The 14,528-nt window shown below is 39.6% G+C and overlaps 1 protein-coding gene across 2 annotated transcripts in view; it reads left to right on the top strand.

Annotated features, from left to right (window-relative positions):
• Positions 1–12,573, top strand: part of LOC131682938 (transcription factor HNF-4 homolog) — a 442,320-nt gene extending 429,747 nt beyond the window's left edge. Inside the window, exons 4-6 of one of the 2 annotated variants that reach the window (XM_058964748.1) lie at positions 11,750–11,886; positions 11,945–12,127; positions 12,191–12,573. In XM_058964748.1, the coding sequence (XP_058820731.1) occupies positions 11,750–11,886; positions 11,945–12,127; positions 12,191–12,414 (544 nt within the window). In that variant the 3' untranslated portion in view covers positions 12,415–12,573. Of the gene's footprint in view, positions 1–11,749; positions 11,887–11,944 lie in introns of both variants that reach the window. The other variant, XM_058964747.1, reaches the window with a different exon arrangement.
• Positions 12,574–14,528: the final 1,955 nt, after the last annotated feature.

The raw sequence follows: 14,528 nt of genomic DNA, 5'->3' as shown, positions 1-14,528 counted from the left end.
GTAAGCGTCCCTTACCACGCTAATGCGGAGCTCTGGGGTGGCGGACATTTATTCTCGCGCTACTCGTAGGAACTGATATGGAGAACAAAAACAAAAACTATAATAAACAAACGGAGGTGCCAAACCCCTTCGCTAGAGGTGGTTTGGCAAGGTCCCCCCCCCCGTGGGGAGAGTAGTGGAGCGACGAGTGCTGCATCTGATAGCACCAGTGACCCCCCAGTACTGGTAGGAAATAGCCCTACCAACGCACTGGACGGGCCACTATCCGCGATGCGCAAAGTGGTGGAGCAGCTCGATTCAATAATCGAGTTCACTAACGCAACGCAAAACATAAGCAAGGAGTTAAAGCAGAGTCTCCTGGAGCTCCGGAAAACTGTTCGTGTCGCAGACCGAAACAGCAGGCTTATGCCAAGAGGGTGGAATGTCGGGAGAGGTCCGACAGAGAAACCCAGACAGTGGCCTCCAAGGCGGAGGGAAGAGAGAAGGTCGATACAGACACTCAGACAGTGGCCTTCACCTTCTATGGAGCACCCACGTCGCTCGAAGCGGCGGCCGAGTTCCCCTCGAAGGGAAAAGGCAAGGGCACGTGCAATCGCAAGACGGCGTCGAACGCGAAGCGCCCTAGGAAGTCGCCAGACGAGGGTGCAAAAACCGACACCACACGGCGTGCAACCGTTAAGGCCAAACGCCGTCTGGCCGAGGTAAGCGAGGGCGAGAAGGACCTCGCTGAGCAGAGCGATGGTACCAGCAACCCGTCGCGACCGGGGCAGGGGGCGTTAACTCCTGGACGCTGGTCACCAGGAAGAATCCGGCACCGACACCGGAGGTACCGCGACCCGCGAAGAAGGCTAAGGACAGAGGCGAGGCCTTGTGGTTAAAAACCGACAAGGACAAATACGCCGATGTCCTAAAGTCGATGAAGGCGGCCAAAAGCCTTTCGGCCCTTGGGCAAGATGTGCGTAGCGTGAGACGCACCAACACGGGAGAAATGCTTTTGGTGCTGAAGCGAGGCGCACAATCTAGTGCGGTGTACAAGGCCTTGGCCCAAGAGGTCCTTGGAGAAGGCGCCCAAGTCAGGTCGCTAGGGGCGGAAATGACTCTCCAGTGCAAGCATCTGGACGAGTTCACAACCGCAGAAGATGTCGTCGCAGCCGTTAAGGAACAATGCGACGTCACAATCGAGCGGGCCTCTGTGCGATTTAGAGATGGACCCTCTGGCACCCAAGTAGCCTACCTCAGACTACTGAAGGCGGATGCCAAAAAGGTAACCGAGAAAGGTAAGCTGAAGATCGGCTGGTCGGTACGCCCAATTAGCATACCCCAGCCGCCTTCAGTGGATAGGTGCTATCGCTGCCTTGAGTCCGGCCACAAAGCCTACGAGTGCAAGAACATAGACAGGAGCAAACTATGTCGTCGCTGCGGCGAGGAGGGGCATAAGGAGCGGGGTTGCACTAAGGCGCACAAGTGCCTTATCTGCAGCGCTAAGAATCAAGCCCATAAAGATGCTATGGGCGGACCTTCGTGTCCCTTCGGTGAGGCAAATAAGAAGAAGCCGTGAACGTCACACAGCTAAATCTTAACCATTGTGCAGCAGCCCAACAGCTGCTGTGGCAGTCGGTCTCGGAGTCGCGGACAGATGTCGCCCTCTTATCAGACCCGTACCGCATCCCTGCCGGCAACGGCAATTGGGTGTCGGACGGGTCTGGAGTGGTGGCAATCTGTACAACGGGACGGTTCCCGGTTCAAGAGGTAATACACTCCTCCGCCGAGGGTGTTGCGATTGCCAAGTCAATGGTGTGTTCTATTGCAGCTGCTACGCTCCACCAAGGTGGCCAATAGAACAGTTCAACCAGATGGTTGTTCATGCCGAGGCAGGTTTGGCGCAGCGACTGGCAACCGCGTAAGGGGTAAACCCAACCACCCCGAAGCAAGACAGAAGAGTGAGTGTATAGGCGTATAAGTGGACTGCCTCATGCCAAGACGGGAGGGCCGTAGCGTAGTATGTTGGGACTTAGCTATCGATGCCTCATGGCGTGGCAGAGGAGTGAAAGGGTGAGCATCCAAGTCAGTCTCACACTGCATGTTAAGGGTGAGCACAAAAGTCAGCCTCACAGGGTATGGTAGAGTCTAGCACAAAAGTAAGCCTAGCAAGGAATGAAAAAGGTGAGCACACAAGTCAGCCTCGCATGGTATGTCAGAAGTGGGGCCTAAGAAAAATGTCCCACAACAGAGTGGCACGATCGAGAGTGAATCAGGTGATAGGGTGAGCACCCAAGTCAGCCTCACATGGTATGGGTGAGGCGAGCACAAAAGTAAGCCTAGCAAGGAATGAGTAAGGTGAGCACCCAAGTCAGCCTCGCAAGGAACGAAAAAGGTGTGCCTCATGTGGGAGTGTTTGAAAGTGAATCAAGGTGCGATAGAGAGAGTACCCAAATAAGCCTCATACAGGACGTATGAACGCGTGAGTGAGAGTGAATGAGTACATTTAGTACAGCCATCCCCCCAGAAGTAATACCGAGAGGTAGTTCCTGGGACGAACGATGGCGGACCCCAATGGAGTTTAGTCGGTATTAATGGCAGCGCCACCATTCGAGCCCGACACGCCCCCAGTGCACCTCGTGCGGTAGATTGGACCCTACCAATTGCACGTGTACTGGGCTAGGACGTAAAAGTCTTCTCTATTGTAAAAAAAAAACACCCACTAAGGGTGCTCGGACCGAAAAATCTAGTTACAAGGAAGCGAAGTTAAAATTGATTTAATGTCTATGAAACATAGAACTGCTCACCAAAAAATGCATAACTTTCAACATTTGCTAAAAATGTTTTTGCCTTTCTCATTCACTTTAAAATTCGTCGATCTAATCCCGACCGGGAGGGCCGAGTGTCATATGCTAATCGACTCAGTTCGTTGAGATCGGAAAATGTCTGTGTGTGTATGTATGTCTGTATGTATGTGTGTATGTGTGTATGTGGAAAAAATGTGACCTCTGTTAATCAGAGATGGCTGGATCGATTTGCACAAAGTTAGTCTCAAATGAAAGGTACAATCTTCCCATCGGCTGCTATTGAATTTTTAATTGATTGGACTTCCGGTTCCGGAGTTACGAGTTGAAGAGTGCAATCACACAGCAAATTCCCATATAAACTGAAATGAAAAATTTTCAAAATCAAATTTGTATTTTTGATGCCAAATGACATTATAATGCATGAAACATTGAGATTTTATGTAAAATCGAAAAAATATCGTTTGACAAAAATTGATTTTTTTTACTTTGGTACTTTTTTGCTCTGTTACTATTTTCTGAAAAATTAATTCTGCATAATTTTAAAACTTCAAAAATTACGGTTTCGGAATTATGCCGTTTAGACATTAAGATCGATTTTCACCAAACCCCCACCAATTGTAAAATTGGTATTGTAAAAAAACGTAAGGGCGATACTTCAATGCTGATAGGTGGGACCGAAAAAGCAAACAATCGCCAAAGGGACTATATACTATATATACAATCATTTTGTCAATTTCAATAGCAAACACAAATTTTAATTTAGTAATTTCAAATACTTCATGAAGTTTTGGGTTTCGATCACTGAATCATGCAATCTAGGATGTAAAAAACACAATAGCTCTTAAATAGGAAATAAAACCAAGTCTGGAAATATGCACTGTTGATTTTCTTTGAATGGTGGGTTTTTTCAAGAAAAAGCGTTGATTTCTTAATTCTCAGTCGCGTTGGAAATTTGAGTAAAGTATAAACTTCAAATCGATTAAAAAAAAATCGATTTTTTTTTGGCTCAGTACAATATACATAACCCCTTTAGAAAAATCAGTTTTCCCACCACAATGCATTGATTGAGGAATTTAGATATTTTATTAACAGAGCATTAGCAATAATTCGTTTGTATGTCTATTTTATGGGCCATTTTTTCGCCTTCCGATTGATTTGGTTTGAGATTTATAGCACTGATGTTGTCCTATGCTGATATGAGTGATTCTCTGAGTCCTGCCACTTTCCCATGTAGTATGTGTTATCAAAAACATCGCGAAACATCAAGTTCTAAATGTTCTCAAACGATATAATATCCGAAGAGAGTGATAAGAGTTATAAGAAATGTCTCATCACACTGTAAGGTGGATTAAAAGCGTTTTTTCAACAGAAATGTCCATAAAAATAGGAACTCTTTCGATAAAAATTAAGAAAAATGGGAGTTAGGTCTTTCAAGAAAGGTCTATTCACTTGTTCACCGGGAGCAGTGTTGCCACAATTAAATCTGTACCGGGAGTTGAAAAATCTTTCCTATCTGTACTCTGCTATAGAAAAATCTGTACCGGATTCTGTACCGAAACAATAACAAGGTTGTTTAGAAAAAAATCATTTTTTTTTTACATATTTTTCATTTGGGGAAATCAAACCAGAAATTTTGACTCTTCTCTTTCACAATAAACCTCTTCACTCCTGTGCTTTGCTCCCATGTGTGCATTGTACTCCATGACCGCACACCTCAAAGAGTAGAAATAAAGAGGCTCTTTAGTGTGCATCATGGTCCCATGCGCACGGAAGCAGAGAAGACAACCAAAAAACATTTTAAAAACGTTCTTCCGATCAATCTCTATCTGAATCTGAATAGTTTGATTCCCCTTCCTCCCTGTTTGCCAGTGAGGGGAGGCACAAAAAAGTGGCTCTTCAAGGTGACTCAATGTGCGAAATTTTGCATCTCTTGGTGCACAGCTCTTTCTCTTTTTCGTTTTCAAGTTTCTCTTTGGGCGGGTGATCTCCACATCGCAATGTTCTTGTGCCGCTCTTTTTTGTGTTTCGCTCTTTGTGCACATTATGGGATGCATCGCAAGGTTAAATTATTTTACTCTTCTGTCATCTAAAAAAATCTGTACCAATCTGTACTTTTTTACAAAAATCTGTAATCTGTACCGTACAGAATCTGTACCAAAAACGCTTCAAAAATCTGTACCTTTCTAGATAAATCTGTACTTGTGGCATCACTGACCGGGAGTGTAAACGCGACGATGGACGGAATTGATGCGGAGTGGTGAATATAAATATCATCGCTGTTCATGGTGAATCGGTCGCCTACGAATACCAGATTGAATTCTGACAAACTGTAAACTGCCAGTTGAGCATGAAGTCGTTGTTCGCTGATGAAACTGTTCACGATGTCGTCCACCGTGAACAATGGAAGAGATTCAACCCATGTTCACGTTCATTTTCACCGAGAGTCTAAATAGTGCTCCGGGTTTATGGCGGAAGGGTCCAATTGGATTTTGCACTTTTTCAGTCTTCCCTCTCGCGTTCTCGTAGATTGGTAACACTGGTACTCTCTTTCCATTCATAGTTACTGGTATTCGCACATTTTGCTTTGTACGCATCTTCCCGGTGGTGTACGCACCTGATGTATGCATGTTTATATGCATGGTTGATGATTGAACAAAGGTTTGGACATATGACAAGCTAATACCAACCGCTTGATTTTGGTGTGTGAGACAAACCTGTAATTGAGTTTGAGGTGGCACACGTGTACAAAAATAAATTTTTGGTAGTCATAGTAGTCTCTTTATGTACTTTTATGAGCCTATATTGGCCGTATTGGGTAGTGGCCGCGTGAACAGGGCAATAGACTGACAGAATCTGAGCCATACTGTTAATTTCGCGCCAAATCGTATTCAGAGTTGGCAGTACTCTCTCAGATTTTAATGAAACTTTCGGCACATGAAGACTTTGTCACAAAAAGCCACTTTGCATACTTTGTTTTTCCAAAAATGATCTAGACTGTCTTTTGAAAAAGGCCAAACTTTTTTTGCAAATTTTTTTCAAATGGCTATAGTCTAAAAATGACAAATCCTACTAAAAAATGTTGTAGGAGTGATTTTCACAAAATTATTTGAATAAAAATATTGAAAAAATTCTTCATCGTCTTCTACACTGAAACAAATCGATTTTAAAAATTTAAAGTCGATTTACTAAAAGAAACTATTTTTGATTTATATTTTGTTCCAAGATAGGTAATTATGTTCCCTACCTACCGTCAAAATTTCAATTTGGGCACTTTCAAGGAAAAAAAGTTATTTGAAAAAAACTTTTCCTTGTCCAAACTGATTTTTTTTCTTCAGTTTTTTTTATCGGAAACTAAACCAATGAAAGTCATAATCATCTCAGAATGCAATAAAACTCAGTTTGTGAGAAGATATTGTTTAATTTAGCAACTAAGTACATATATTTTTATTAAGGGGATACATGCGTTTTCATTTTTCATAAAATCGGAATTTTTTTATTACTTTATCTGAAAGTACAACTCTTCGAGAATGTTTTCCCAAATTTGTATAGAGATCCGAGAAATAGATCGAAAGTTACAGCGCTTCCAAGCGCGCTTCATCTACCAAGAGCAGTAGTAATTCGAAATTTTAAACTCGATTATCTCGAAATGTCGTTTTACTAAAAATGGTTTTTCCGTGATCACGATTGCCGAAAATCTACTAAACAGATTTTCTTAATTTTTTCAATTGATCGTAATTAATTTTTCTCGTACATTAAAGATTCGTTTTTTATGCATACATTTTTGTTTCATGAATAAGAAATTTTTATTACAATTTTTTGCGCTTAAAACAGCGATTTTTTTTACTAAAAACGTTCTCGAATGCAGGAAAGAACTATTATTTATTCAACTAATCTTTAAGGTACGAGGAATACTCTTATACTTATGAAAGTTTTTGAGTTTTGGGATTTTAGATGATCTATTGGTCTTCAATCGTGATCACCTCAAACCTCTTAAAAAAGGGGTTTAGGGGAAAAGCCATAACTCCACCAAATATCAATATATTTTTATAATCTTATACTTGTTTATTTCACTGAAAAATGTACTTCCAAAATACTATAAGTGTGATGTAATGAAATCATTGCTTTATGCCTTTACGTAAATTCAAACTTTTTTGACATCTTTATCCCAAAAAGGTATGAAACCCCTTAATCAAGAATCCCATTGAAAAGAGTTTATGCTATTTAACAAATATTCCATTATTACTTCTTTATTTTCTTGTTTAATGCTGAGGATGGATCAGGGAAAGAAATAACCACCATAACATTATGTATTGAATTTTACATAAATATTTATTTATTTTTATATATAACATTTCTTTTAAAACTAAATTCTTTCGTGCTATTTTGTATTATTTCTATACAAGGAAAATATTTTTGGATCAACTTTTGAATTCTAACCTTTTCGCCTCTACTTTGTCAACAGGAATAGGCACAAAACTGCGGAGTTTCTGAGTATCAGATATTGATTCTGCGTTATTATGCAGTTCTGACATTTTGTTCTAGTATGTAGCAGAAATTTAATTTTGATATTTGTATTTGTTTGTTCAATTTCCCAGTTATATAACATTCGGGGAGTTGTTGTGGTATTTTCATGGTCGCAAGCAAGACTGGCTCCTTTTGCCATTCGCTTTAGAGTGCCACCAATAGCATCACAGGGTCCTTTTTCATGGAATGTTGCAAAAAATGCCGTTCTGCACTTAATTCGTACTTTGACTGGAATCTACACAAGCTTGCGAAGTTTTTCTTATTTTTGTATTGTCTGCTGCTCTATCAGACATAAAATAAATTTTAGAAAAGTTTGTCAATTGTTTCATAAAATTTATCATTTTTGAAATGAACAAATGAATTGCCGTCTTCCAATCTTCCAGTCTTTCTGTCTTCATTCAAGTTTGTTATGAATATATACCAAATTCGTTATTGATACTTTTTGCATGTTTCACGCAACTAGAAGTTGGGAAAATGGATTCTGAGATGTATATGACTTTCATTGGTTTAGTTTTCGATAAAAAATACACAGAAGCAAAAAATTCAGCTTTGACAAGTAAAAGTTTTTTTCAAATAACTTTTTTTCCTTGAAAGTGCCCAACTTAAAGTTTTGACGGTAGGTAGGGAACATAATTACCTATCTTGGAACAAAATTTTACCCAAATCAAAAATAGGATTTTTTTTGTAAATCGACTTTAAATTTTTAAAATCGATTTGTTTCAGTGTAGAAGACGATGACGAATTTTTTCAATATTTTTATTCAAAAATTTGACTAATTTTGTGAAAATCACTCCTACAACCTTTTTAGTAGGATTTGTCATTTTTAGACTATAGCCATTTGAAAAAAATTGGTAAAAAAAGTTTGGCCCTTCTTAAAAGACAGTATAGATCATTTTTGGAAAAACAAAGTATGCAAAGTGGCTTTTTGTGTCTTCATGTACAGAAAGTTTCATCAAAATCTGAGAGGGTGCTGCCAACATTTGTTCGAGTTGGCGCGAAATTCGTCTATGTGAAAAGTTTGGGTAGGAAATTTCATAAATTACGTAACGCGTTTAGGAGGATGGGGGTTCGGTAAATTGTGACGTGGAGGAGGGGGAGTAAGTTAGAACATTACCTAACATGTTTTCACTGTAGAAACAAATTTTACATGAATTTGTTACGTAATAGGGGAGACAATTTATTACATGGGGGAGGGAGAGTCAATTTCGGGCAATTTGCACGTTAAAATATGAATGTTCCCTTGCTTTTATTCTGATTGCAGATGTGTATGAGTGGTGAAGGACTGACTTAATCTTCCTGGCACTGTGATGGGACGTTTCTTGCACGTGTCACTGTTGGATTGTTCATTGGTTTGCGGAGCTCATGAAACGTGAACGCACATTACACCCTTTTTTGATATTTTTACCCTAGACTGATGCCTCGTAATGAAGGTACGCATTCATTCGGCTATTTCTTTCTCCTTTCCGTTTCTACAGGTGAAACGGGTTTATTCTGTGGCTCTATTCGTATCTGTAATACTGTCAACTATTTCATGTTTTTGATTTCACTAATACCATACTTATCATAAACAGTAGTTGACACTACAATCTTTAAACCGCGCGCAGGAAATATTTACTTGACTTTCTATCCACACATCCGTCTGCTATAAAAGTAATACGGTTTTCCATTCTTGTTGTTTGTTATTCTTCCGATCAGTATTGGCAAAAGTATCCCTCTTACTACGAACATATTAGAATGGGAAATTCTTGCTATCTACAAGAATATCAGCATGTAATCACGATATAAGAAAAGAGTAAATCTCGTAAGTGTATGTTGCATAACGTTTCGCATTTTATTTGAACAATCGCCGGAATAAATTAGACAGACAGAAACCACGAAAAATTCGCCGCGCAATAGAAAATTGAACGTTATCGATTATTTGAAATATAAGCAATGCTCCTCATAGTCGGCTATCCGGAGTTCAAGTTTCTTATTTGGTCAATCAGATTAATACAGAAAAAAGATAATTTTCCGAAATTCTCGGCAGCTGGCTGCCCAGAATTGGTATTGATTAGCATGCAGGGATCAATATAGATTGCACAATGTGGTTCATCATGCTAGTCCCAAGCATGTTGTTCCAATGAACATTTTCCAATCTCAATTGGTTCTGATCAGTAACGGAGTAGCAACCACGGACGATCCCTTATGTTTATGCTTATGCTTTAGTTAATATAAATTAAAGCTCTTTCTCTATAGTTGAAAGCCGTGTGGTGTCCGGCGGGCTGAAATCTTTTTGCACTGTTTCAACCAAGAATAGAACCTCTGGGAACTGCTCCCATGTCGTAAGAGGCGACTAACAACATGCTAGGAGTTCCTAGGCCGAGGTTTTGCTCCGTACCGAAGACTTAATCTGGACGGACCTTAAGGTTTTCCATATTACCCTCTTTCCAGTCTGTATTTAGTGAATCACTGACATATACTCACCTTTTCTGATTCGCCTTTCTTGATTGTGTACCAACGTTTTAAGTTTCTTCTGGCGGTTGTATATTAGCCGTAAATGACGAAATCTAATTCTACACTAAGTAACAGAATATATTAATATACCGGCACTTCCACGCCAAGGTTTAACTTCCAAAGCTTTGGTTTAAAAACCGTTTTTAAAAAATGGAAACTTTCATGTAGGAAATTTATTGAATTGGCCTAAGATGGAGCTGTCGAATTTCACAAAAAGCTTTTTATGTTGCAAGTGATCTGTAGTTGTGTTAAATTAGGTATTTTTCTATTATATTTGGAACCGTCTACAGACAAATCTACATTTACGAATACCTCCAAAAGTGACTTCTTGAGGTCTCATGAAGGCCTGACACTAGCTTTATGATACTTTTGCTTTTCTAAACAGTAATAAAAATCTCAACATTCAAGAACTTCACTTTGTCAGAAAATGTAGGGCCATCGGAAGCTAAAACTTCGTAAAATCGCACTCCTGGTCCTTTTTTCAGTACAGTACTCTACGTCACTCGTTCAAATTTGCACCGCTCTTATGGTAGTCGGTATTTGCTAGTATTACTGTTCTCCCATCCATTCTGGTAGTCAAACGGTGGGATAGCAAAATTCTTACAAGTTTCCTATCTCATGCCTCCACGCGAGTCTAAGTCATTGCCGTAAAAATGAAAGTTGATCGGAAATTAGCCCCAATACGACTAATCTAACTAGTATCTATGAACACGGGTCAATACGTATTGAAAATTCGCCGCGTCTATTTTTATGAACCTAATTTAAAGCTCCGTTATTGCTAACAAGCCCGTGCATCAGGTTAACAATCCTTTATATTTCCCTTCAGTGTTCGGTATTATCGCTCGTATACTTGTATTCCACAAACAATCCGATATGGAAAATAAGAAATACTTTCCTTGATTTATAACATCTCGCGCTATTTTTGCCAGTATAATATGCTGTCACTTGGTAGTTTTCAAGCCAATAAATATATCGTAGAGAAGAAGTAGCGAGTTCTGTCCAAATACTGTTGCAATAAATAGTGATCCGGCCCATTACGCAGATAAGATTAGCTTTTCCAGGCAATACTCCCACGATCGGCTGTGTGGAGTTCAAATTGTTTTTGTTTAGGGAACATAGTATACTCTCGGTAGCCGGCTGCCCAGAGTTTAAAAATAACCAAAAACTAAACAAGATCATCTCTTTTTCGAGTGATCGTGCACTCGAAGACTAACTAAACAACTACCTAATAAAATATGCTTTACAGGTCGCATCGTTTGCTTGGAGCGAATCCTAGACCTGATACCCTTCCAAACCACAAACTCCGCGACACCTATGGAAGAGTCTGATGAATCGTCGTCCTTCCGTTAAGTAGGTGGAGCATCAACACTTCCCGTCTACCTTATCCTTTATCCTTCCCCGTGAACGATGGAGATGGGGGCGGCCGGCAATGATGGCTATCATGCTGTTGAGGTTTTAATATGGGTCGGATTGGTATGAATTCCTACTTACCACTTCCTAAGCAACTCTTATTAGATAATCAGCAGTCAAACATGATGAAGTCAGTGTGCAATCCACCAAAATCATCGTCACAACGCAACGCAACGCAACGCATTAAAGCTCTTTCTCTATAGTTGAAAGGTGTTTACAATTAGAAAATTGGAAGCTGCTATGTTGATACTTCTTTATTTCTTTAGACAGCAGTAGTTGGTCCATTTGGCCTCAAGCCCCGGCCTCCAGCACTGATTTTACCGCGGAGTAATGTATATATGGTTATATTTTTAATTTCGAATATAGACTAATAAAAAAAATGACTGCGGTGAAAACATAACTCAAGCGTTTGTTTTCTCTGCTGTCACAGCGATCGATCTGGATAAACGATATTGTTTAATGTTGAAAACAGCTTTTACAACTAATCTTTCCATAAATATCAGGCATTAAAAGACACAATTTTTTCTCCTGTTTAGAGGACGCTTTGGAGAGATTTTGCTCATACTGCCAGTACTCCAATCAATTACTTGGCAAATGATTCAGCAGATTGAACTGGCTAAAATGTTTGGTGTTGCTCACATAGACAGTTTGTTACAAGAAATGCTACTTGGAGGTTTGTAAAATTACTAATCGTAGGGTTAATTTGTTTTTAACGTCTTTTCAATCTACAGGAGAACCTGTTGAAAATGCAACACCGCCTACACCTCCATTGAATAGCTTCCCGAATAGCGCTAATAGTCTAATCCACATGATTCCTGGCGACAATCAACCCCAAGATGATACGATGGAGCATACACACGAAAATCCTGCGACCTCAACTTGTAATGCAATCGAGTTATGCCATATCGAGGGTGGTAACAACATAATGGCATCAACATTGATTGAAGATACAAATAACCACAATATCACTTCAACAGAAAATAATTTCCAACGAAGCAAAAATGTTCAAAATTATGTACCTCATAACGGTGATGTCTACAATAACCCATACAACACACCGACGTCTTCCGTAATGTATCCTGTACATGCACCTGACAACCGGCATCCGAAAACAAATGTTTTGTTACCTGGCAATCATCGAAGTCGTGATGAATATCTTAAATTAGAGTTAAAACGAGAACCTGAAACTAATGGGTATTGAGATGTTGATAATCTTTTGTGATGTTTCCATTCTAAAAAAATAACTAAAAGAATGCACATTTATTGTTAGTATATGATACGTTTGGTAGAGTTGGTAATCACAAGTCTGTAAAACTTTCAGAAGAGAATTGCGCAATTAAATTTTATGTTTTAACGGTTTTGTTTCTCGTTTGTTTCTTTTCGTATCCTAAAAAAATGAATCATAATATACGATACATCAAAGTAGATGTGCTGATAGAGAAACTTGTATTTTGCATAGTTTTTTACATTTAATTTTGTATTTGATTATATTGTTTTGTTTACATTACATTTTAAATTTAATAACTCAGGCAGCGATCGCGTGTACCAGATTTTAAAATAGCTTCCTATTCAGTAACTGCCGCGCCCTGCTGTAAATATAGGCTGTTCACTGCTTCCATCTCCTATGATAAAGAATAAATACCGGGCGGCTAGAACAAATATTCTGCTTGCGTGCAAGCCAAACGACGTTTCTCTTCATGTCGTTTTCTCTTTGCTATAGCGCGGACGTTGAACTTACAGGCGATACGAAGTACCGACTTATTGGTCGTGCTCTTGTTTCTCCAACTAGGACCTGAAGATCACTGAAAATTGGATGGATGGGATGGTTAGACGTGAATGATTAAAGAGGAAACGAGATAGGGATCGATTCCAAACAAATGTAAATAGTTTTGGGAAAGAATTTCGGGTTTTAAAAACCCAAAAACTCTTTGGATCTGAGGGTTAACAGTTTCTCTGACTAGCCATTTCAATTAGAACAGTGGAAGAACCTAGAGTGTTTGTGTTGTTTCCGCGTTGGTCGTAAGGTTTGTTTAAACATGAGTTTTTTCTTGATTAGCTTAGCTTACAAAGTATCACTTCATTGGATAGTGTTTGCGCAGTTAGGAGAAGCGATACATGTGTGGAGACTTTGCGAACAAGTGCGAGGATAAAAACCTATTTTAATCCACCTAGCGGTGCAATTGTGCCTTTCTCAATCATGAATCACGAGAATGTGTGCGTTGTTTATATTCATTAAAAGCTTTTAAATGCATATATTACATTTTATTATTGTACATCACATGACAACTATATACAGGAAAATAAATCATCATTCGAGTTCTAAAATTTTGAAAAAGAAAAAACAGCCACGGTAATATTGAACTGAAAAAAGGTGCGAAATCGGCAAAGTCCCAAAAAATCGATTTAAAAAAAAAAAAATTTCGTGATAACATAAAATCTCGACGTTTCATGCATTTTAAAGATGTTTGGCATCAAAAATACGAATTCGATTTCTGAAATTTCATGGGGTCCCCCCTTTGAAAAAAAATTTGAGTTCCGGCTTATATGGGAATTTCATGTGTGACCGGACCGTTCAGTCTATATTTCCGGAACCATACAAGCGGTCCGTGCGAAATTTTACAGACATCTGTGGGGATAATATAGCTATCATTTGGGACTAAGTTTGTGAAAATCGGCCCAACCATTTCCGAGAAACTGATATGAGTTTGCTAGTTATGAAAGATGGCCGCTTTTCCCGGGCACTTCCGGAACCGTCTATGGTGGTCAATGTAGTCAACGAAAGTTTGTTTGGCCGTCGGTGACCTAGAACTGCAAAGTTAAGTTATTTGAGAGACATTTTAGCGAAATTTTTACCTTTTTTGCTTTCATCGGGGTATCGGTTTGAATCACAATTTGCTATGTGATCGCACGCCACAACCCGTAACTCCGGAACCGGAAGTCGGTTGGGGATAAAATTTAATAGCCATTTACGGGGACGCAACATCTTTCATTTGAGACTAAGTTTGGTTGATTCGGTCTAGCCACCTCCGAGAAACCGATGTGACTGTTAGTCTGAATTTGGATACTTCCGCCGGGGCTTCCGGAACCGATGATGGTGGCCAATGTGACCAAAGAGACTTTGAATGGCTGTTAATGACCTAGTACTACAAATCGAAGCAGTTGTGGTCACATTTTGGAAAAATTTTCACCATTATACATTCATTGCAGAATTTCTTAAAATCGACGTTTTCTGCGTGATCGTACTCATCACCCTGTAATTCCGGAACCGGAAGTCGGATCCATTAGAAATTCAATAGCAGCCTATGGAAACGTTGC

Source organism: Topomyia yanbarensis, chromosome 2, assembly GCF_030247195.1.
Source record: "Topomyia yanbarensis strain Yona2022 chromosome 2, ASM3024719v1, whole genome shotgun sequence".
Taxonomy (NCBI): Eukaryota; Metazoa; Arthropoda; class Insecta; order Diptera; family Culicidae; genus Topomyia; species Topomyia yanbarensis.
Note: the sequence above shows the minus strand (reverse complement) of the source record. Positions and strands in the feature narration are given on the sequence as shown.